Source organism: Rhamphochromis longiceps, linkage group LG23 (assembly GCF_057381845.1).
Source record: "Rhamphochromis longiceps isolate RC_006_pf linkage group LG23, R_longiceps_female_GT1.1, whole genome shotgun sequence".
Classification (NCBI taxonomy): Eukaryota; Metazoa; Chordata; class Actinopteri; order Cichliformes; family Cichlidae; genus Rhamphochromis; species Rhamphochromis longiceps.
This window is the reverse complement of record NC_140578.1, coordinates 220,630-246,298: the sequence shown is the minus strand read 5'-3', so window position 1 is coordinate 246,298 and position 25,669 is coordinate 220,630. Positions and strand designations below refer to the sequence as shown.

General features: G+C 40.5%; 1 protein-coding gene across 2 annotated transcripts in view; it reads left to right on the top strand.

Moving 5' to 3' along the window:
- The window catches only part of pex5la (peroxisomal biogenesis factor 5-like a), a 112,872-nt gene that overhangs the window by 65,011 nt on the left and 22,192 nt on the right, over positions 1–25,669 (top strand). The window contains exons 3-8 of one of the 2 annotated variants that reach the window (XM_085399195.1): positions 9,179–9,290; positions 13,105–13,314; positions 14,063–14,183; positions 16,070–16,163; positions 17,250–17,279; positions 20,679–20,774. In XM_085399195.1, coding sequence (XP_085255321.1) covers positions 9,179–9,290; positions 13,105–13,314; positions 14,063–14,183; positions 16,070–16,163; positions 17,250–17,279; positions 20,679–20,774 — 663 coding nt within the window. The remainder of the gene's footprint in view (positions 1–9,178; positions 9,291–13,104; positions 13,315–14,062; positions 14,184–16,069; positions 16,164–17,249; positions 17,280–20,678; positions 20,775–25,669) is intronic. The other variant, XM_085399196.1, reaches the window with a different exon arrangement.

The window sequence follows — 25,669 nt, the reverse complement described above, 5'->3', positions numbered from 1 at the left end:
CCTAGGCTTATGTAAGGAGCAGATGTTTGCTTGATCGAAGGGCTCTAGGGCGTATAAAGCTGCAATAGGTCAGACAAATAGTCCGGTGTCTGGCCAAGTCAAAAGTAACATTTTGAATTTAATTCTAAAACGCACTGGAAGCCAATGAAGGCTCTTCTCACTATTGTCTTCACATAATTATTAAAATGATCAAAGCCACAACAACTAATTAAAGACACAAACTTAGAGGCCCATCATACATACTAAGCAGGTCACACATGCATGCACTGCATAATGTATAGAAAGTGAGTTTCCTGTATCCTCTCTTTTTAAAAAGGTAGAAAAATATGTCAAATTATAACAGTTAAATCATATTTGAGTACCACAGACATGTAACAGTAACAACCACTTTGCTTGCTTTTTGCACACCCTTCACCAAACCCCCCCCCCCCCCCCCCCCCCCCAGTGTTCGCACACTGTTGTTTAAACATTTTATGTGCTAAAATGATTAAAGGGTGTATATGAAAAAGTCAATTTTTCTGCAGATTTTTATTTTTTAATATCTGGATTGTCAGTTAGTCAAAATCAAAATCACCAGTAAAATAATCTTAAATGACAGCGTCGAAGCGAATGCTGGATGTTGTTTCCACTCGGCTGGACTCAACTCATGATTGAAGTGCTCTCCAGTGGCTGAGGCAGCAGTTTGAGAAGTGTCCCTGCCTGATGTCACTTAGCAAGTGATGGAGGCTAAGCCACAGCCGGTGGTCCCTTTAGCCGCACGTCAAGTCAGGTCAGGTTTGTTTGGAAAGCCCAAGATGATGCATGATGTCTGAATGGGCCACACACACACAGGCTTCAACCAGCCAGACTCTTTATGATGATACATGAAAAAGAATCCGCATGAAACAAGACGTCACATTCACCTCTTCCTCTAATTTAATTCACAGCTCTGATATCCTCATTTCTTCATCCATATAAAACTAAACTACAGTGATGATCTTCAGAACTGTGTGCTACTGTATGTGCAACAGATCTGCTGTTAATTATCAGTTTTTGTTTTATTTTTGTTATTTTGTTCATTTTTTATTGACTTTTAGTAAAAAAGGTAAGATTCAATGTGCAAAAAGTACCTTTTTAAGTATCCTAAAAAATGGATACATTCCTTTTTTAATATTACGTTGTACTTTTTTCACACTGTCACCTAAAAACAAATCAGTCAGGCAAAATGTTGTACTGGATAGAATATTTCAAACCTTTATTTACAAGCAAAATTCAAATTGAATTAGTGTCCTTGGCCAAAATAGGCAGGGTTAACCTTGGTTTCGGAGCTAACCCACCATGACTCTCAATGCCAGGACAAAACGGAGTAACCAGAGAAATAAAAAATATCCAGGATCCTGTTGCTGTGAGGAAGCCGTGCTAACCACTGATCCAGTTCCAGTCATTATAACAAGACACATTATAGAGCCAGCTGTTAGGACCGATCTTCAGCATTAATAAAACCAGTCTTGGACAAATCACAAGAAAAGTACAGAGCGATGGGCTGTTGAATTGATGATTTTTGTCCAAAGGCAGTCTGGTAGCAAGCTTTTAGTATGAAATAATGGCAGCTTTATTCTTCACTCAAATATATAAGGGAAGAAATTATTCTTTTTTTTAAATATTTCACTTTTGACTCTGCTGCCTAAAGTCAAATCATATAAAGCCATCACGATGACTCATAAAACCCCAACAAGCCTTTGGGATGAATAGATCATCACCACCCACAAGAAACTGCTTGGAAACAAAAGTAACGAGTAAACAACCTGATGCATCACGGAGAAGCTTTCTAATGATTTGTAAGAATCAATTTTGCATTTTAAAAAAGACTTGCTGCATAGTTATATAATCCCTGACCACAGCTCACAACCACGTGAACTCTATAAAGCATACAACCTTGACTGTTATCATTTTTCTAGCCAACCATCCATCGCATAGCCGCCAGCTTTTAGCTAACAGCTGACATTAGTTCTCTTTGCCTTTATGTAGTGTTTTCCATCCTCTGCACCTCCTCCTACCCTCACCTCAGCCTCCCCTCCTTCAAGACTCTGGTACACAATTCCCCTGACAGCAACATCTGAGAGTCAAGCCCAAGTGGCACAATTAGTTGAAGTTTTCTATCACATAATATTCTAGATTACTGCTTAAAGCACTTGTAAACAAAATGCCAAAGTGCTTTGCATAGGAGAGAGTTAAAAAGAAAGGCAGCGAGGGAAAACAGTAACCTCCTCATAGCAATGGGCAAACAGCTCACAAAGCTCCTCTCCTGCCTTAGAAGTGAACCTGTAATTAGTGTTTGCATGCTACCTGCTCTGTGCCTCACACATCATCCCAGATAAACATGGTAGATTTTCTGTCCCCATTTTCTGGTTGATTGGAGGAGGAAAGTGAAGAGGTCTCATCATTTCAAAGCCATGATTTAGAACAGACTCCTGTGGCAATTACACAAAGTGCTTTGAAGAACTACATCAGCTTACAGTGATCGTTTAGGGTTGGGCGTAGATCGTACAGAGTCCTCCATCAGAAGGCTGCCAGCAGTCATACAGAAACAACCTCCTCTTCACAGGCGTGCCTCAACTTATAGGCTCAAAAGCGACCGTTCACAGTCAAATCAAGCTTTCAGTCTGTCAGACTCCACACTCACACTAACATCTTTAATGATGCACTTAGGCACAGCAGTGCTTTTGTGCTGAATGCTAATGGGTTATAGTTTCCTTTATGACCGTTCTAGTTTAGTGTTACCACGCTACCATGTGTTCCCCCTTAAGGCGAGACTAGTGTTTAACATTTAACCTTGAAAACATCCCAAATGTAGTCAGTTACAACGCCAAGCTTTACAACCTCAGGCCTCATGTATCACTCTGGAGGATTTTAAAATCCAGTAGGGTTGTCACCCTGTCCATAACACCAACCTGTGCTAAAATCTCTCATCTGCAGCTCTCCCAACTCACCAAATGATACGTCCATCATGGTCATAGTAACACCAGATGGTGTCTTTAGTGAATGTGCCACACTTGGAAACTGTTGAAAAATGGAGTTGAGCCTTAAAATGAAGCCAGTGCAGAAATAGCAAAAACAAATGCAACAAATCAAATGGCACTTGAAGCTGGTTTCAAAGCAAGTCGATGCCAATAGAGTCCCATGATGACATCCCCAACTTTTCAGCAGAATTAAACATATTTACACCCTTTTGCAGAACATTTTTGGTCTCTTTTCCTTAAAATTATATATATTTTACGAGTGTGACCGTTCTAAGTGACAGGGGGTGTTGATATAATCTTTATATGAAAGATTAACATATTTTAACATAGCCATTGTCAACCAAACAACTTTAAACTTTAAATATTTCGGCCATAATCCTTTTTTTTTCCTTATTAATAAACCTTGATACCTGGATGCTTATACAGTAGAGATCTATAATTCAAAGAGTAGCCCTGCACTAAAGCTAAACCTCCTTTATTGTCCATTTTACATTAAAGGCAACCATAATTTACAAAATGAGCAGTAAGTTTCTATAAAATAAAACTTGAAAGAAGTGATTAAAACCATTAACTCGTTAGGAAAGCCTTTACTGAGATCATAAACACTGCAGGCTTGTGTCCAACTTAAGAACTTATTCCCATCAGGGGAGTTTAAAAAATGTAGGGTGGAGGCATTTTGGCTTTGGCTTCATTTTTCAGGGCCAGAAGCTACAGCCATCTATAGTCTGTGGGTGCCAGCTTATATCTATTAGATAACACATTTTTCTGTCTGGTTAATTATAATGTCAGTCTATCCTCCAGTTCTGATGATGTTGTATATTTGCATGCATTTAACACTAATTAGCAGCTATTTGTTGCTGTGTCCCATACAGCCGATGTTTGCAACTTGTTCATCAAGCATGCTAATGTAGCTAACTGTTAGCTTAGCACTCCAGCCTCTGATCTTATTCTGGCTCCAAAAACAGCATGGCAACAACCATAATGCCAGAACTGAAGCCTGAAAACAACATCCACAAACTACTGGGTGACATCTATTAAAAAAACATGTCACTAAAAAGGCTAAGTGCTATCAGTGCATAATCACAAAGATTTATCACCTTGACTTAAAACTGAAATTTGCATCCTTGATTTAAAGAAAAGGCCTACTGTACCAAAGATGTAGTTTTGTGTGAAGTTTGTCACCATATTGTTTCAAATGTCACATTTTCTGGGGATATGCTAATGTCAGCTGTCAGCAGAACATGGCTCAGCATGGATCCCAATCATGTCTGTCAAAACTTTAAATCTCAACACTATTCAATTAAATCAGAGCATTACTGGAGGACTCTAAATGATGTTTTCTAAATGAGCCACATGCTGCTCATTTGACAGAACGGACCTTCAGTCAATCAATCAATCCAAAAATAAATAAATAAATAAACAGAGTGGAAAAATCCAAAGTCTTGTGACGTAGAAAAAAGGGTTATAAAAACGCATCTAAAAAGAAAACAGGCCAAACTCACAAATGATTTATTAGATGCTTTGAATGGGAAATGCTTCTTATCATGGTTATCGTCCACTGCATGAAAACACAGCTGCAATCCAAATGCTCAGTCGCTGTGAGCATGTGCACTTATGAATGCCTGTTAAGGTGTAAAGAGAACACTATACAATATCTATACAGCTCAACTGGTATTTAACGACTCGGTTAGCTCGAAGCATGATGTGTTAAGTACATTAAAATCAGAAATAAGACTTCAATCCTGAAGACACCAGACAGAAGGAAATCTTCTGTTTTATTCTTACGTGCAACACGCTAGAGAATGCATTTGACTGCATGCACTCATGCATACGTTACTGTACCACAGGCAATATAACAGAGCTGATTAATGCTTCATTTAAACATCAAAGCTGTCAATACAGAAATCTATAAAGGAAACAGAACATATTAATGTACCAGGAAATTAGTACATTAACTATCAAATAGTCAATTACCTGAACTGCTCACAGTCAGTTCACTGTTAATCTGAATAAACCTTTAATTAAGTAATGTTTTCACAAAATAACGGTCTGCAACACCAGTTACTTGTGTAACTGTAATTAAAGTTGCTAAAATACTTTACATACAAAAAGGTTCAGATGAATATGAGGAGACATGATGGTGAAACCTGTCAAAATATGTTGGAAAGCTCATTATGTTAAAAAAAAAACTATACATAACACAACAACTGATTTGATCCATTTCAGTCTGACTTTAGGGGAAAGAATCAGTACAGGAGCTGTTTTATTGCAGTTAGGCTTATGAACAGCACTTTAACTTTTGCTCTTGTTATTTTACTGGACCTGACTGTAGCTTTGATTTTGCCAACCATTCGCTTCAATAGAGTGAAGCTGGCTACACACTGGAGACCTTACTGGGCAAGCAAGTACAAACGACATATCCACTGAAATGGGCAGGAAATAAACTCATCTCAATCCTCAAGGAAGCAACCGAAGTGACTACCAATGAGAGTGAAGATTACCTTTGACTGACTGGTAGTAAATAAGCATCGCCTAGGCAACTGGGGCCATGTTAGAGCCATCAGTTTCAACGTGATGTGTGACAAGCTAATCGCTGCTAATGTGAGATGGTGTAGATGGAAAGGCACTCGAGTGGCTCTTATGCAGTTTATCAAACAGAGTACATCTTAACACGTGGGATCCCACAGGGCTCAGTCCTTGGACCTGTTTTGTTTCCTTTATATCTGCATCTATTCAGCCATGTAATCCATTATACACGAGTGTCTCTCTTACGAACTGTGTACCTTTAATTCTTACTGCTGAACTCTGATAAAAACTTAAGTCCTCATTATTGGTCCTGATCATATTTCTAATAATGTTAGTCCCCTTTGTTGGACAAGTAATAACTGAGTAAAAGCAATCTGCTAAAAACTTGACATTATTTTCAATCACCGACTCAGTTTTAGCCACATGTCCAAGTCTAATCCATTTTTGCTTCATACAAAATGACTCCAGACTGCAGTTTAAGATTAAATCACTCCACGCTATGGCTCCACTTTAGATCTCAGAATATCACCCTCAGACTCTTCACAGCAGACAATCGATTAAAGGTTCCACAGTCCAGTCTTTAAAACAAAGGGACACTGTGCTTTCACTGTTTTAGCCCAAAACTGTTGGGCAATTTTTCTTTGACCATTAGGCTCAACACAATCAGGTGCTATTGAAAAAAAAACCTACCTCTATAAATGGGCTTTTGTATAATGTTTTACAGTATTTTCTTATATTTTTAGCCTTGCCTGCATTGCCTATTGTTGTTACACATACTGTATATATGTCACTCTCTATAGTGAGAATGCAAAAACATAAACAGGAAACAGAAAAATAGAAGAGCAATGGAAGAATTTTTCCTCTCACAGAAACATTGACACCTATGGGTTTTTTTCTTTTTAACTCAGGTGATATGTAGTTGATTGAGAACAAGTGATTTAATTAAAAGCAACAAAAAGTCACTTAAGATGAGTCACTTCCTGCATTAAAGGCCAGCAGCTGAGCGGTTATCCGGGTTAGTTCATATAAAGCATGCACTCCTTTCACACCGCTAACAGCTGTAACTGATTCAGCAGTGGCTTAGCCTCCGCTCACACTCAACTGCACCTTTGCAGAGCAAGCACAGTCTGTAAATCACTTAATATGACCTTTAAAAACAAGTCCACCCTCATGCATTTCATTTTAAGATTGGTTGCTTCAGACCAAATTGGACAATAACACACTGGCTGGCAGCAAAAGGTGAAATAAGGCTACTCGGCATTGTGAGACTTCCCATGGACAAAATCTCTACTCAGACAGCAGAGCAGCACAAACACAGCCTAATTATCTGTGCTGGGTCACTGTTCCTGCTGCTCAGCACAATCTCTCACTCCACAAACCAACGGCCCGTCTCTGGGTATTATTCATGTCCTCTTTAAAGCATCTCTGCTGCAGAGCAAGGATACAACCAAAGCTGTCACTTCTCCCCTTGCTGATCACCACTGATAAATAAGAGTAAGAAAAAAACACAAAGAAGAATTCATATAATGTCAGTATAATGTAACAGAGGCACAACATATAATATGTTGCCCAGTTTTTCCAGTTTTCTAATTGGTTTTTATTTTCATTCACTCAGTAAAAGGACTAGATGTTACAGTCCCTGGTAATGCATTGCTTTAAATAGAGAAAATCTTTCAGGGATGGCTGTTATGAGGAAAAGTAGCCCAGAAACTTTACCAGCGGCACATATCGTTGTGTGCCTCAACTTTCGGTCTTTTACCCAGGCTAATCTGCCATGTTTCCTTGGTTAGGTTTAGGGGTTAGAGATCTGATCTAAATTATCATATTAAAATTTGGGACACATCGTCAGCAGTGGACCTTGGATTCATCGGGTGTTTTGGCCATTATCTCCAAGGAGGCCCTGCCAGGGCTGATCAGGCCCCGGAGTGTGTCAGTGGTTTATGTTAACATTGTTATTCCTCTTCTACTTTCTCCTGTTTAGGTTTCTACAATTTATTCTCTATTCAATGCAACTGAGAAATACTTACCTCTTTAACATTTATGGAGCCTCGTTTTAATTTAATTTTCACTTTTGGCTTTTAATTCAGTTTAGTTTCAGTTTGTTTCCAGAGTGCGTTTGTTTATTCGTCTTTAAAAATGTTTAGTTTTACTTTAGTTTCTATTAGTTTCAGTGCTATTTCTAGTCCCCATTAATTATTATTGCACAGAGGACATATGTGAGAACAGCGTTCAGGAAAAGCACGTGACTCACAGTCTTGTACACACCAAAGTCTGATCAGGAAACAAACACTGAAACTAAGAATATTTCCTGTATATATCTTCAAATTTTATTTCAGTTGGTTTTCCAAGTTCACAAAATTGCAGTTTGAATATTTTTCAGTGGTTTCATTTTTATCTTTGTTACCTGAAATATTTTTTCCCACGTTTTGACATTTAGCTTGGCAGAGCAGATCCTAAAGAAGGTGAATGACTCCCCAATCAAAGCGACAAATGGCTTTTACGTCCACTGGACTTTTCTCATCTTGCTGACTACTGAAAGCTGCTCTTTCCTGTCAACACACATTTACACAGATCTTTCTAATACGCGCATTGATGATTACCTGTCACACGGCCATGTTACAATGACCATTTAGCCCAATATTCATGTCTCTGAGCCCGCGGTCAGATATTTGTTTTTCATAATTTCTCCAACAGAGGTCGAGCAGGGCCCAGCATGCACTCCAGATTTATTCAGGAAGTCAGCATAATTGTAAAGTAATATAACGCTATCAAAAGCCCATCCAACACTTCATCGAGCATATGGCAGATTGTGCTCAGCGCACTTCATGCTTGCTAACTAACAGGACCTTCATTAAAATTCTGCTTGTGGCCATGGCCTGCAGAGCAACAACAGGAAATGTCACATTTCCTCGCTGCCAGCATTATGGACACGCTACACAATGACATCACCGGTGGCGGCTGCTTTCCTCTCCAAATGATGAAGAAATGGCTGGCAAATTGAGACCAGCTGCACCTGAAGTGTTGTGAGGATTCGTAGTACCAATAATGAACTGGATGTGACCTATTCAGCAGCTGCTCTGGCAACCCTACAAATTGGTGCATCAAAGGCAAAGTGATTAGCATTTCATGGTTTGGAAGGTGAGATAAGCAGGAATGGTTATGTAATTATTGTTCTGGACACCAAGCAGCTCCGAGTCCAGCTCATCTGGATCTCAGTGCATGACACACACTCCAATAACCTGCTCTTCTTTCTGTAGTAACCTGAGGGTTTGTTGGTGCCATAGAGATGTGATTGTGTGATAACAATCATGAAATACCAGCTGTGTTCAACCATATGCCACGCGCACACATCAGTTTGCAGAGAGAAGTCACAGTGGGCTTAGCCGAGAGGCCGCAGGTTCAGTATGTGCCGTCACATGCTGTCGTTAAATAATGTGCACCACGAGCATGTCGCCCCCCAAAGGACAGAGTTGTAGAAGTTTACACACTCATAGGGATTTGACAGTATAGCTCTGCTGTCATGTGAACCAGTGGCCTGAATTTCCCCTCATAATAATAAGGCTTTGGGGGGCTTTCACAGAGGATTTGAAGGGAGTTTAGCATGAGAGACATGCGAAGAGAGCCTGAACTGTCTCATGTGTTTGTCCCTGCAGCTGGTGAGCGAGCAACAAGAGAGCCGCCCGCTTCTAAGCCCTTCTATCGACGATTTCCTCTGCGAGACCAAGTGCGATGGGGTTTCCCGCCCAGTTACTTCCAACACAGCCGGTACAGCACTTTTATTTCCGCATTTAAGCTGATGATAATGTGCTTACATCAAGTATTTTTCTTTCATTTGTACAAGCATTATATTTAAATCTACTCATATTTAATAGCCAGGAAAACCTTTCTGAGCCATGTTGGGACTAGAACAAATGGATGTCACTTCCTCTTTTTATCCAACACGGCCAAAATCCTGGAGACGAGTTTCTTTCTTTTATATAATTTACCTGTGCCTCAAGTCAGATCAATAGACCTTCATATATTATATGATATTTTGATTCTTCACTGTCCACAGGTTGCACTCAGTGATGCCCAGTGCTTGCACAAACATTAGCTGTTGAAGGATGTACTGTATATATATATTAAAAAAAAGGTTTTAGCATCTAACAAAGGTTCATTCTAACATTTCCTTTTCAGCTCTATTTGCAGTTTTAACACTATCCCTACTAAACACCCCAGTAATCAGTTTTATTCACCTCATACAATAATGTTTCCTGTGATTCTCACACATTATAGTGGACTGATTTATTTTCTACTTCAAACATTAAAACTGACTATATTTAAAGAATTATAATACAAATGTATTATAATTAGTGCTTTAAACGATTGTTTGTGCTAAAATAATCTGGATCAGACTCACTGTTGAGAAACTCAACCATCTGACATTAACAGAAGCTGAACACCATCTTGATTTCCGCATGGCATCGTTTGCAGATCAGACAGCTGACACATGTCATCTCTCGTCAGCTGAGAAAAATGCTGTGAGCAACTCTGTCTCTCCCTAATGGAAAAATCATTATGTTTAGGAACATAAACTGCAGAACTGAGGGATTTATTTCTCATTGTGATTTGGAAATAAGAAGTCAAAAATAAGAATAAAACTCTGTGTTTAGGCAAATTTCACTGGGTACAGTCTCCTGCTGCTGCAGTTTGCAGCTACATAAAATGATGCAGGTGAAGCAAATTTTAGGTTTGATTGTTTGTGAACTTGTTTTCATGCTGGATGGAAGTTTCCGGAACCACACGACACTTAACAAAATCGAACAAGCAAAGATAATTACGAGCTCAAGTATGCTAATCCACATGAGTCCTCCGTGATGATGCTTTCTCTGTTTCACTTCCATCTGCTGTTCAGGTCGACAGCAGCAGGTTTTTTTGCTCTTCTGAGTCTTAAAAACCTCCACAGTTAATTATGAATTGATGTCACAGGTATCTGGGGTTTAGAACCGAGTCAATTATACATCTATTTAAATTTGTGATTTAAAAGAAAACAGCGCAGAGGTTTGGGGGTCTCCATCCGGACCAATGCAGCTCTGACATTAACGCATTCACAGAAAGTCGCTTCACCAACACTCTTCTGCTCTCATTTTTTCCTTTTGTCATCACTTTGATGTTTACTTGCTAGTTTAAATAGTCAAAGGAAGGCTTGAAGGATGTGTCATTAACAATGTGTTCTTTATAAAACTGCTAAATATAAACGAATCAAAATGTAAATTAAAACAAACTAATTCTGGCTGAAAATCCTGAGTTTGGGACCACCAGCCTCTACCTTTCTTTCACCTGCACTCCCGTCGGAGCTACTTCCTGTCCTTAAATCACAAGGTGATGTGGTAGGATTGTGTCAATACATGATATTCTTGGGAATTGAAGTTTGAAAAGTGATTGCCAAAGATGACATTTCGATTGTTACTAGTAAATTAAACATTAAACAAATTAAACACTGATGTGTGCACACTTGGTCCATTCTTGGATCGTTGCACACTTGAATGTGAGTGTGGGGAGTAGCTTCCTTCATCAGTCACAAAACAACAGAGTGTCATTTTGTCTACTGGCTTGATTTTAGTTTTTGTAGTTGTGTCAGGCCTTTCGTTTTGTGATGATGGAGGGTCAATGGAAAATTGTACTTATTAGTCAGTATAATCTTTCAGTGATATAAGTTTGCATATGGTAGAATACTGCATGTAATCATTTGTGTTTAGAAGTATATAGTTGGTGACATAGTGAAATGTTTCATCCTAGGGGGCCTGTAACACTTTAAGGTGTTTTAGCGTCCACCCCCACATCCTGGAGAAGTGTTTTAGAGTATATTTCTTAACATGGAGGGTTACACATCCCTCTAACTTTGTGGCCAATAATATGTTCTCTCTCCACTGCAGCAGCGAGTCACCGCTGAACAGTTTGGTCTTTGTCCAAATTGTTTCACACACTCAGAGCTCTGACGTGGCCCGATGGAGACCACTGGTACAAGACAATCAGCTGTAATTTGTCATTATGTTTTGGCTCACTGGTGTCAAACTGAAGAGATCAGGACTCTCGATGTCTCAGTGGTCATACTTGTTTACTACAAACCCACTGGCCGCTACACAGTAACTACTTCTAAATGCTTACTGAGGAGGTTTCTTCCTGTTAAAAGGGAGTTTTTCCTTCCCACTGTTGCCAAAGTGCTTGCTCATAGGGGGTCATGTGATTGTTGGGTTTTTCTCTGTATCTATGAAGCGCCTTGAGGCGACTTATGTTGTGATTTGGCGCTATATAAATAAAATTGAATTGAATTACTGTGCGCTGTATTTCTTCCTAGCATCATCATTTCAAGGAGACTCTGGGTGGCAAAACAATTTTTACATCACTGTCTCTTCATAAAGCGTTCGTGATTCTTTTGATGCTGGAAACTCTTCAGGCAAGCATCCACACGAGTGTGTCTCCCTTGATTTCTAATTGTATTTGTCATCTAAAGAGCACAAGGCTGGGAAAACGAGCACACTCTCTAATTATGTAGAGATTTCAGTCAACAAATACTCTCAGTTGCTTGACATGAAGCAGCAGCATGCCGGTTATGCAGTCACGTACCTGCACTTTTAAGCTCGTATGGCTCAAAAGACGTCGTCGGCTCCTCGGAGGCGAGCAAGAAAAGTTTGTGGGTTCCTCAAATATCCAGTGTATGAAAACGTTTTAGTGTGGGTTTTAGCAAGTCATGAATTTTTAATCTAACCTCACAAAAACATGTCATGTATTTGGTTTGCAGTGTTTCTCACTAAACTACTGATGGGAAATAAAGGAAGCGAGTCTACTGCAAAAGGACAAAATGCCACGATAGATACGATGCAAAGGTTTTTAGTCCCCACTCATTTCTTAATATTTTTGCTTCCAAGGAGCCAGACTCTCTTAGAATTTTTTAAATAGCCCTGAGCAGGAGTTCTTCAACCTCTGAAGATCTTTTTCATTTTTAGTCCTCTCCTTGTACCTGAGCATTTTCACAGTAATGTTTTCTTGTTTGTTGAGCCACCTAACATGACTCGTGCTTGAGTTACTGCACTGACCAAACTGCCTCCAGAGCCCGTCTCATCCTTAGCAGACCGTGCAGTCATTTGCAGTATATTTAGATTGGCTGAAAAGAGCAGCAGCAAATTTTTAGATGCCCACCTAAGGGGGAATACTCCAGCTTAAGTACCGCTGACAGGTCTACATGCCACGTCAGAAACCGTGCCGATCAAAAGCCCGTGGTGCACAAAAAGTGAAGCCTGCTATTCAGTCTCATTACAAAGTTTTACAAGTTTGATGCAACCTCGAAGGCCTCTTAAAGTAAAGACGCCAATAAAGTCGCAAATTACATTTGAGATAAGGAGATGGTCAACTCACAGATTACTAATTTTTAAAAAAGACCAGAGTGAGGGGGGAAAGTACTCTATGAAAATTTAAGTGCAATCCAACACTCCAACAGATTTGATCAAATTAGAACACGTTTAATGAATGCAGTTTCCATGGCTATCAATGATCCTTCAGATGACAGATGAGAAGCTAACCATGTGCCATCTCCTCACAGTTCTCTCTTCAACTCTGGACCTGCTAGATCTCAGCGAACCTGGAGAGAGGAGGAACAGCAGGGACAGAAAGAGTGCCCTGTTATCCCAGGGAGACAGCCAGAAGAACACCTCACACAGGAAAAAGACAGATGAGACAGAGCTGATCCAGGTGGAAGTTGAACATACGGCACCAAGCATGCGAACCCCAGAGAGGGCATCACTGGACTCAGGTAGAGAGACGCTCCAAAGTTTGGGTGATTTTCTGTCAGTAACACTAAATCACACTTAGTATCAGGGATGACCTGCTCCAATAAAACTGAATCCACTCCACGCTGCCAACACTAATGTGTAAACGTGGTCAATCCTTCATCAGCCTCCACTCGAGCCCTCTGACACACCTTATAACTTGAACAACTACAACTCCCATCATCTTGTGTGGAAGTGACCTCACACGTGCACAAGAGTGGCCACAGAAGCACTGAGTCGATTTAATGTAATGAAAGGGATAAAAGAAAAGAAACAGCCAGTTCCTTTTGTGTTTGAAAAGGTTAAAGTCTGTAACTGTGCAGAGCGAGTGTGGTGAATAACTCATGGGAGGGAGACTGGTTATAACTGTGATGTCATTTAAAGCAGAACTTTGTGTCCTGATAGATTTGTGGACAGCTGATCGTCTTTTCGTTTTTTAAATTTGTTTAGATTTGTTTTGTTTTTTAGCTAATTATTTGTACTCTCAGAAAGACGTGTTAAAAGGTTTGTGTTTCAAAGCTGGAAAAAATAACTTATCTTTGAAAATTAGTGTCACCATTTAATTGCACACCAAACCTGATTAATTTAGCTTTTTGTCTGAACACATTAGCGTTTCCCCAAATTAACAGAAAGTGGAACATCTGTGTATGTTTCACGGGCAAATTTGAAATGACATTTCTTTGTTTTTCCATGTTTCACTTTGGTTTTTTGTTATGTTATTACTGTCACCAGTTACAATTGGCTCACTGGATAAATGGGAAGAATTGAATCCCAACCCTGAAAGAAATGGCAACAGAAAATGGAAGCTGGAGAGACGACGTTCTTCTAAAAATTCATCTAATGAGTTTCTGTGGTAGGTCCTTACCTCTATATTACTCTGACTGGATAATAATCATATCATCTTTTTCATATCTGTCCAGCATCATTATTATTTACACTGGAAATCTGAATTCCCTGTCAGATGTCTAATAATCAGTAGCCAAAGTCTCAGAGCTTACGCAGCTTTTTGTGCATTAAAATTTGTGACACTTTGTAGGAAAAATGTCCTTCAGACTTGTTTTTATCCCACCTCTAAGAACCGTCTTAGGCTACGTTCACACTGCAGGCGAAAGCACATCAAATCCGACTTTTCTGACCCTGCGACTCATATCCGATCATGGTGTGACAGTGTGAACGGCACATTGAGAGACCAGTGTCGGAGTGTTAAAGAACAGCTTTGAAATTCTCATGAGTTGTTTGCAAAAGAAAAATCACCATCATATTGCAGCTATCCCTTCGGCGCCAGCTGTGGGCTCAAGGCTGGAGCCGAACAACACCACCCTGATAACGACTGTGTTGAGTCTGTTCTTCCCATTCCCTGCAAGGCCACCTGGGTTGGCTGGAAGACTGTTTACTTAGCCTAGCAGGGCGAAGGACAGTCTCAGCTGAACTCTGGACACGCACACACACACATATACACTGATAAGCACTCACCGACGCATCACCCTCCCTACCCCGGATCCAACGCCACCTCCAACGCTTACCTCCCCCATGATGTGGACACCGGGTCAGCTGGAGGCGCAGTCAAAGATTGCAGCGGTCCCAGATCAGATGTACACACTGGAACACTTTCCCATGTTGCTGTCTGTGTTTATTGTGCTATGGTGTGTTGATATCTGTGCATTCCTGTATTATCCTTTTGTGTTGCACATTTCGATGTTTTTTTCCTCGCTACCTGGCCTGACCTGTCTCCCCAATGTGATGTTTGTGTATTGTATGTACGGTCGGCAAGGTCTGTCATCTCGGTTGTGGGCAAAAGACCTGCAACTGACAAATAAAGGCTATCTCATCTCATCAAATCCGATATTTTCAAATCCGATCTGGGTCACTTTCGTATGTGGTACTGAATCCGATACATATCCGATGTTTTAGAAAGCGACTGCTGTTTGATGGTCATGGCGCATTAAATCCGTCTTTTACGTCACTGACACAAGACAGACGGCAACTATCAGCGCCCAGGAAGACGTTGTGAACACTTCCTGTTTGTTGGGAAGACGATGTTGGAGAAACGTGAACATTTTATTTGTACTGCTCCTCTCTAAAACAGTCATACGGATAAACTGTAATAAGGATAATTATTAGGCCATATGTAAATAACTTTACACTTATAATTATAACTTAGAGCAAAATTGGGAAACGTAAAGTCCGAAGTCTTTATATTAAGGCCATCAGTCAAACACTACTGCTTGGTCTGGGTTGTGTGTGACGTCTTCTTTTGCGCATGCGGACGCGTTGAGCGTTCACACTGGAGACCGTTTGCTGTCACATTGTATTTGTAGTGTGAACAAGCAGACAAAAAAAAATCGGATTTGATCAAAAATTCAGAATTGAGCATCAAGACCTGCAGAGTGAACGTAGCCTTAGTGTCTTTATGTTCAGGGTTTTTAGGCCCACGACTTCCTTTGCTTGCTTCTTGTTAGACAAACAGTCCTGCTGAACATTTTAGGTAACTGAGGAAACATTACTTTAGTAGACGGTGAAACAGGGGAGACCGAATGTTTGTCCACCTGTTGATTATATAGTGTTTTATCTGCTATTGGCAGAGTTCAAAGGTAAATATTTACCATGGTGATGTTTTATGCAAACATGTAATAAAATTACATTTTTTTACTGCCATTTTCTAATTATTCATCTTTAAAGCTCTACTGCCAACATGTTTAACATGCTGGCTCATCCCAGTCCTCTCTCTTTTTTCTTTAGGTCCATAGATTGTAAACCACAGATAGACTCGTCAAATAAGAATACCCTGGAAGCAAACACCAAACTGGAACCAGAGTCTGCACTGGCGTCACAAGTAAGTGCTCGGAGTGTGAGTGGAAGGCAGGAATCCTCATTAATGCACTGTGTGCGCACTCGAAGTCTTTTTTAACTGAGAAAGCTTTCCACATCTCCGACATTAGCGTTTCCCTTTCCAGACCCCCCCCCCAGCACCACCACCCTCCTTGAGAAAATCAAACTACATGAACATACAACTGCAGGAAAAGGCTGTGGAACCTCCCAGCATTGATTGCCTGTCGTGTCCTGAGTCTTTGTCTAAATCACACTTATAAACAAGTACAAGTGACCACATTAATGTCACACATTCTTACTTTGTGTAGGCTTTGTGAATGTCTGAGATCCTGATGTTTCCAAAAACTGACATCAGAGCTTCAGTTTCAGAAGCTGGAATCAGAAGAAGAGCACGCCGCTGTAAATAAAGGCCGTCAAAATGCTTCTTGACATTCACGTAAAGATTTCATGATGGGACAAATGGGACTCTATAGGAAAGATTATTAAGAAGCATGAAGCTGTAAAATGCCATAGAAGAGACTTTTTCAACATCACTCCATTTTCTAAACCACTGTTTATCAAATTTTGAGACCCATGGAGCAGACGCCAGGCAGGGAACACCCTGGAAACATCCAGGACAGGTTATCAGTTACCATTTCATGCTCCATATTGCACCTACAGTCAATTTAAAATCTCCAATAAAACTAACAGGGTGGAAGTCAGAGTACCCAGAGATGAGCCACATACGCACAGGGAGCTGGAGGAAACTGAGGAAATTTTCCCAAAAGAGGGAGTTCTGCAGGGATTATTTTAAAAAAGCACTAATCATCTTCAAAAATGTCTGTTTTTGTGACTCTGATAAAGATTAGTCCAGATGTTAGGAGTAATCAGTGCAGAAATCCTGGTCATTCCAAAGGGTTTACAAACTTTTTTACTGTATTGTTCTGATTGTTGCACTGTTATATACGTTTGAAGAACTGATGACTTAAGCTTTATTTACCAACTGCATGTTTATGTTGTGTTACAATGAAAGTTTGTATCTAATAAGACACCCTACTGTGTGTTGTTTACCCATCATTTTGTCCTAACACCTACAATTCTTCCATTTCAGCTCAACAGGCAGTATATTAGTGGAAGACATGTAAGCCTCCCTATGCATCCTTTCATATAACACTGAAAGACTTATACATTTGTACCAGTGAAACAGCATCACACCTTCTCAGAATATCTGGCTCTAAAGACCAAAAACAAGGTGACTGTACTGAGAGCAAAAAGTAAGATAAAGATCAAAGTTGGCTTGGGATGGATTCCTTTGTGGTGCTACTAGGTCCAAATGTCAAGCGCTTTCTGCCTTAGTTGGTGTCTCTGTGTAGGTCTGCATAGGGGTCTTGTTTTCAGACGCCATTATTAGATTAATAGCCTATGAATTATTCAGCAGCCTTACTCCAAACCCATTAGTGTTGAGCTCACCGAGCTAGCTAAGCCTATATCACCTTTTCAGCACACTGATAAATAATAGATTTGGGATTAAAGATAGCTGTCCAAGACGGGGGCCGGGGAGCTATTGGCAAACAAACACACCAAATTTGTTTTGCTCAGGAGTTACATTGTAGCTCGCTGACAGAGATACTGTAAAGAGTGGTTTTAGCTTCCCACACAGCAGGTACAACACGCACACAGAAAAAAAATGCATGCAAAGATGAGGCGGGTCCTGCATGAGATTTACATACACGAACTAACACAAGTGTATAACTCAACCTTCAAAGGAAAAATCCACCCTCGTTATTTTGTGGAGTTAAACATCAAGGAGGAGAAAGAATCGTCATTTTATATGTTTATAAACATGAAAAGAAATCTTTTTATGATGCAGTTACAGTGCATGCTCACTGTGAGCTCCAGCTTCACGCTTCAAGGTTTTATTGTTTCCTCAGTCCCTGCTTTTAAAGAGCTCATCCAACTGTAATTTGCCAGTAAGTCCTCATCCTATCAAGCCTTTAGTAAAAACATCATGTCTTAGAAATATAAGAAGGGCAACTGGAGGGCACATCCTCTGCCAAGACCAATGTCTGAAAGAAAGATTTCAACATTTAAAGGACTCTTGCTTGGCATACGCTCAGCCTCTGTGCTAGCCTTCATGAAATTAGCTTTTGTGGTTTTTGCATAATCTTGATAAAAACAGACAGAAAACAAATGGCCTCCACCTCAGTGCCTGTCCTGGCAATCCCATCTTACATTTTTCTTTATCATCACGAGCTCAATAGCTCTGCAGAGCAGTCTGGTGCTTACTTACTTCCACTGCTTTTACAGAAACATTTTGCATTTTAAATGCAGATTCTTGGGGTTTCCTCTGGGCAGCAAGAAAAAGAAAACACAGACAAACAACAGCTGGAAAAAAGCAAAACAATAAATACCAACAGGAAATAAGACACTGCTTGAAATTCAGGGCTCATTATTTTAAACCTGAATACGTATTTGTTTTTTTAGCTATGACTATGTCACCAATCGACAACCTCTGTGTGCATGACTGAGAAAAGTCTCATTAAAAACAATTCTGCAAAAGAAGAAACATTCCTCAACAGCGATGTGAGAGACTCATCGCCAGTTATTGCAGAGGCTTGATTGCTGTTCTTAGTTATCAGGTTTTCACACAGGGTTCCTATAAGTTTGGACACACCTTCTCATTTCATGGTTTTTCTTTATTTTTACTACTTTCTACAGTGTAGATACAAACTGAAGACTTAAAATCTATGAAGCAACATATATGGAATTACCCAGCAAAGACAAAAATGACAAATAACTCTAAACATGTCGTATATTTTAGAAAGCAGCCATCCTTTGCTTTGTTGACAGTGGGTTAGGGTTTGTTGGGGTTTTATTCAAAACTGAAGGCACACTGAACCAGCATGGCTACCACAGCATCCTGCAGCCACACACCATCCCATCATTTATTTTCCAACAGCACAATCACTCCACACTCACCTCCAGGCTGTGTGAAGGCTGTTTGACCAAGAAGGAGAGTGATGGAGGCCTGGCCTCCAGTCACCTGACCTAAACCCAATGGAGATGGTTTGGGATGAGATGGAGCGCAGAGTGAAGGCAAAAGGACAATCAAGTGCTCAGCATCTTTGGAAACGCCTTCAACACTGTTGGAAAACTATTTCAGGAGATGACCTCATGAAGCTCATGGAGAGAACGCCAAGAGTGTGCAAAGCAGTAATCAAAGCAAAGGCTGGCTAGAATCTAACATGTTTTGAGTTATTTCACACTTTTGTCTTCTACATAATTCGTCTGTGTTCATTCCTAGTTTTGATGCCTTCAGTGAGAATCTACAATGTAAACATGAAAATAAAGAAAAACCATTGAATGAGAAGTTAATAGTGTATACACTACCAGTCAGGTGGTGTATACACGATTAACTGATGGCCAAGGCAACGCCCAATCACATCATCAGGTTGCACTGTGTGAATTGTAACCATGTAATCTAAATTCCATCTTGTTATGAACTAAAAGTGAAAAGTGTGGAAAGAAGCCCAAAAAACAACCACCAAGGATTTGGAATAAAAGTTGTTAAAATGTTGTCTGGTATGAAACTACAGCTGGACTGGAGATCTCACAGCAGAATAGTAAATCTCGCCACATTTCTGATTTAAGCTGAAGACAGGAAACTGTGACAGAGCACTTTCGGGTGGATTTTTCCTTAAGCAATCCAAATACAGAATCCTGCATTTGTGGCAACTTTTTCTTTTTGGCACTGCATGCATTTTGCTCTTCATGAAGCACTTTCTTGCACCCATTCTGGGTGACATTAAGATGAATTTTGCATTATATCTTTCCAGATGGGAAATGTTACAGATAATAGCTGGCGGGACTGCAAGCACAGGGAGCAGTCTCTAATAGATTTCCTAGCCCTGCGATACATACAGCTATTGCTATGTCTAGTAAGCCTAATGCATTGTATACGAGTATCTCAGAATCATTTACTTCTCAAAATGAATGCATATGAAGTTGTGTAAACTATACCACACTCTGATAATGCAAAACTACTTGCGTGTAATTGGTTGGTTTCCATTTTCTCAGCACAGCAAAGCTTCATTATCCAAGTGTGTAAGTGGGAATCTATCAGCATATTCTGGTTTTACATTGCATGCACACAGGAGTGAGCCAGGCCGGAGGGTGAAATTGTGAGAGGCTGGATAAGTAGGATGTGGTTCAGATGAGGAGCAGGTCTGCGAGGCGAGGGCTGGGCGGGTGGGTGGGTGCTGACAGTAGTGATTCGGCTGGCCTTCCTAAGCATGTCAGAGGCTTTGTTGAGGCAGGGATATTTACTCATCCCTGAGAAAGCAGAGACGGCTGACCCTGCACACTCTCCCTGCCCGCCTGTCCTCCTATCTGCGCGTGTGTGTAATGCGATGTTCTATGTTTGAAGCGTGTGTGCGAACGTGATGGTTTGTCATGTGCAAGTGAGTGAAGGTAACGGAGCCTGTTTGCGCATAAATGTTTATATTACTATGAAATGTGTGCATGCATGTGTGTATGACAGGCTCGCTTAACGAAGGAGCAGCGGTGGGGGAGCGCGCTGCTGTCCAGACATCAGTCCCTGGAGGAGGAGTTTGAGCGGGCCAAGGCTGCTGTTGAGGTAAGCAGAGTTCTCTTTAGTACATCTGCCAGCAAAGAGGCTCATCCGCCGCTGACTTCTACTAAGACTTAACAGGAAGGTTGGATGTTCAGTTTCCATCAGCTAAACTGTTTCGTGCATGCACCCTTCCTGGCAAACACCCTCTTTTTCTGTGCGAGTTTCAGGAACGGGCACGAGTTAGAGAGACGGACAGCTTACTGGAATCCAGCCCTACTCATCGAAACAACATTCCTTATTCCAGCTTGAGCTTATCTTTGTAATTCACTAAGAAATGCAAAGAAAAAAACAAGCTGTGAAAAATCGTACTTATTAAACAGTGAATCCCAAGGAACTTAAACACTGTTCTTCTGTAGTTTAGCACGACCCCTGATCAGCTGGGTAAAAGTAATTTTCTCTGTTATCGACATGATAATACTCCTCCTGCTTTTTTAAGGGAAAATCTTTTGAGTTTAAAGAATTGCAATAAAGGTTCTGTGGGCATTAAGCCATGAGAACTGTCTTCAATATCACATTTCAACCATCATTGCCCATGTATTCAATTCAGTTCAATTCAATTTTATTTATACAGTGCCAAATCAAATAAGGGCGCTTTATATTGTACAGTAGATCGTACAATAATGGATTCAGAGAAAGCCCAACTATCATATGACCCCCTATGAGCAAGCACTTTGGCGACAGTGGGAAGGAAAAACTCCCTTTGAACAGGAAGAAACCTCCAGCAGAACCAGGCTCAGGGAGGGGCGGGGCCATCTGCTGTGATTGGTTGGGGTGAGAGAAGGAAGACAGGATAAAGACATGCTGTGGAAGAGAGACAGAGGTTAATAACAGATATGATTCAATGCAGAGAGGTCTGTTAACACATAGTGAGTGAGAAAGGTGACTGGAAAGGAAAAACTCAATGCATCATGGGAATCCCCGGCAGCCTACGTCTATTGCAGCATAACTAAGGGAGGATTCAGGGTCACCTGGTCCAGCCCTAACTATATGCTTTAGCAAAAAGGAAAGTTTGAAGCCTAATCTTGAAAGTAGAGATAGTGTCTGTGTCACAGTACGGCTGTGTGCAGGCAAAGGAAGGACCCAAACGCAAACTTGTAGAGACAAAGGTAAACTCAAAAAACACAGCTTTATTGCTGGTGTAGGGGGACAATACAAACAATACAAAACTAAACTGGGAAACTGAAGCACAAGGCACCACAGGGAAAATCACACAGCTATGAGGGAGGACGCAACGCTGACAAAGAGAAACACGGGGCTTATATACACAGAGCGATAACGAGGGGGAATGAGCCACAGGAGGAGAGCACAGCTGGGAGTAATAACGCAGGACAGACAAGGGAAGCAAAACTAGAAACATTAACATAGGACAGACTGTGAAAGTAAAACAGGAAACACACGGACTGAACTCAAAACATGAAAACTTAACAGCAACTGAGACAGAACATAGGGACCTGAAACATGGGACAGAAAGGCAAAGTAGACACAACATGAACATAACAACGCCCACAGGGAAAGATCAAAACAGAACACAGAAGCACAGGACCTCTTTCAAAATAAAATAGGAAACAATGAAACACTGACATGACTACATGAACTTGACAACATAAGAAACAGACATGAAACACATAAAGGATAAGGGAGACTTAACACAAGGGTTGAAAACACAAGGGGAATATAATAAATAAATGAACATAGAAAATTTAATGAGCTTAAACATACACTATAAACATCAAAATGAACTAAAACTCAAAACGCTGGGTCATAAGACCCAGGATCGTGACAGTCTGTCTCCTGAATCCAAACTGGAAGCTGGTTCCACAGAAGAGGGGCCTGAAAACTGAAGGCTCTGCCTCCCATTCTACTTTTAAATACTCTAGGAACAACAAGTAGGCCTGCAGAGCGAGAGCGAAGTGCTCTAATAGGGTGATATGGTACTACAAGGTCATTAAGATAAGATGGGGCCTGATTATTTAAGACCTTGTATGTGAGGAGCAGGACTTTGAATTCTGGATTTAACAGGAAGCCAAAACAGGAGAAATCTGCTCTCTCTTTCTAGTCCCTGTCAGGACTCTTGCTGCAGCATTTTGGATCAGCTGAAGGCTTTTCAGGGAGTTTTTAGGACTTCCTGATAACAATGAATTACAGTCGTCCAGCCTGGAAGTAATAAATGCATGAACTAGTTTTTCAGCGTCACTCTGAGACAGGATATTTCTAACTTTAGAGATGTTGCACAAATGGAAGAACGCAGTCTTACATATTTGTTTAATATGTGCATTGAAGGACATGTCCTGGTCAAAAATGACTCCAAGGTTCCTCACAGTGTTACTGGAGGCCAAGGTAATGCCATCCAGAGTAAGAATCTGGTTAGATACCATATTTCTAAGCTTTTCAGGGCCGAGTACAATAACCTCAGTTTGATCTGAATTAAGAAACAGAAAGTTAGCGGCCATCCAGGTCTTTATGTCTTTAAGACATTCCTGCAGTTTAACTCATTGGTGTGTGTTATCTGGCTTCATGGACAGATAGAGCTGGGTGTCATCTGCATAGCAGTGTAAATGTATGCTATGTCTTCTAATGATGCTGCCTAAGGGAAGCATGTATAATGTAAACAGAATTGGTCCTAGCACTGAACCCTGTGGAACTCCATAATTAACCTCAGTGTGTGAAGAGGACTCTCCATTTACATGCACAAACTGGAGTCTATTAGATAGATATGATACAAACCACTGCAGCACAGTACCTGTAATACCTACAGCATGTTCTAATCGCTCTAATAGGATATTATGGTCGACAGTATCGAACGCTGCACTGAGGTCTAGCAGGACAAGCACAGAGATGAGTCCACTGTCAGAGGCCATAAGAAGATCATTTGTAACCTTCACTAAAGCTGTTTCTGTGCTGTGATGAGCTCTGAAACCTGACTGAAACTCTTCAAATAAGCCTCTGCAGATGATCTGTTAGCTGTTTGACAACTACTCTTTCAAGGATGTTTGATATAAAGGAAGGTTGGAGATTGGCCTATAATTAGCTAAGACTGCTGGGTCTAGAGATGCTTTTTGAGTAAAGGTTTAACTACAGCCAGCTTGAAGGCCTGTGGTACATAGCCGATTATTAGAGATAGGTTGATCATATTTAAGATCGAAGCATTAATTAATGGCAGGACTTCTTTGAGCAGTTTTGTAGGAATGGGGTCTAAAAGACACGTTGATGGTTTGGAGGAAGTAATTATTGAAGTTAACTCAGAAAGATCAATTAGAGAAAAAGAGTCTAACTTAACATCAATGGTACTAAGAGTAGCTGTAGATAATATTACATCTGTGGGATGATTACTGGTAATTTTTTCTCTAATGATAAAAATTTTATTTGTGAAGAAGTTCATGAAGTCATTACTAGTTAACGTTAAAGGGATGGTTGGCTCAACAGAGCTCTGACTGTTTGTCAGCCTGGCTACAGAGCTGAAGAGAAACCTGGGGTTGTTCTTATTTTCTTCAATCAGTGATGAATAGTAAGATGTTCACTCATGATGGCTCGTGCAATGTGAATTTCTACCTGAAGCCCCATGGAGCTGATTTCCATTTGATTTCTTCAGCTCTTTTTTAATCTCTTTGTGAAATGATCACTATTGTGCTTCCTACAACGTAATCGGCCTGTGGTGCCAACTGACACAACAGTGTGTGTAAAATCCACAGAGGAGAGTTCATGAGTGGGCTGACCGAGAAAAATATTCACGACTCTGAGCGAGCTTGCAAACGGACGGTAAACAAACCGGACATTTTGCCTGATGTCACAGTATAAGTTACAGTAATTAGAGACATTATTGGAGAGCGCACAGTCGAGTGAAAAAAGAATTTATGCATTTTTTAAATAAAACACGACACATTAAACTATGTCGTTATTTATTTAACAAAAGTGAAAGAAGCAGCGTGTAAAGCACAGCCGTATACTTCCAGTTCTGAGGTTGTATTTTTCAAATCAGCTAAGAAGAGACTAATTTTCTTGTCCTGTCGGGGTCACCGTGAAACATGAAACACTGCTTACTCGCTTCTGTTTTGTTCCTAAAGTACTGTTGTCACTTTTCAAATTCTTTGCCCACCAAGTTACTATTTGACCCAACGATTACACGAACAACAACAAAGATTTCCCTGTAAATGTTTGTTCTTTCACTTTTCAAACAGGTTTATTTTTGAAACGTTACAGCATAGTCACTAGGTACAAATAAACCAAAAACACTGACTTTCTAAACTGGACATAGGATAACAGACATAACCACGAAGGTTGTGTTTCTGTAATAAAGTCATTTTACCGCTCAGCAGACGTCTGAAAATGGGAGTAAGCCCTGCACTGCTGAAGGTTACAATAGACTGCTGCACACCGAGCTACGTGCAATGATCAATAAATAACAGAAGTGAGAGGAGCAGCAGCAGTAAGGGAGTAGAGCCGCCCGTTCGGGGGATCCCATCCCAAATTTGACGATGACGTAACATTTCATATTAGCGAAAAGCTGCATCCACCCAAACACCTGTACAGGTTCTGGTCGTCCGGTGGCAGATAAATGATGAGATTTAGAGATTCTCCTTCTGAGAACGGCGTATCGATTCGTAACAGTATCTCACAGCCTTGATCGAGAAGCCTGAGTGCTGGCCTTCATTTGATGCGAGCCGTCAGCCATTTTGGCTTCGCTTGCCAATGCCAAAGACCTTAATCGCATAATTTCAATTTAAGCAGCTGTGCATATGCATGCTCTTTCATACTTACAAAGACACGGCGGTAGAGACAGCACAGAGAGAACATTAAATCAGCACAGCGTCTTTCTTCCAATTCATTCAATTAGACGAAGCAGCCAAATGTAAGAAAATTAGGACCCGGGGAGGATTCGTGGAATTAGCCGTCTAAATAAG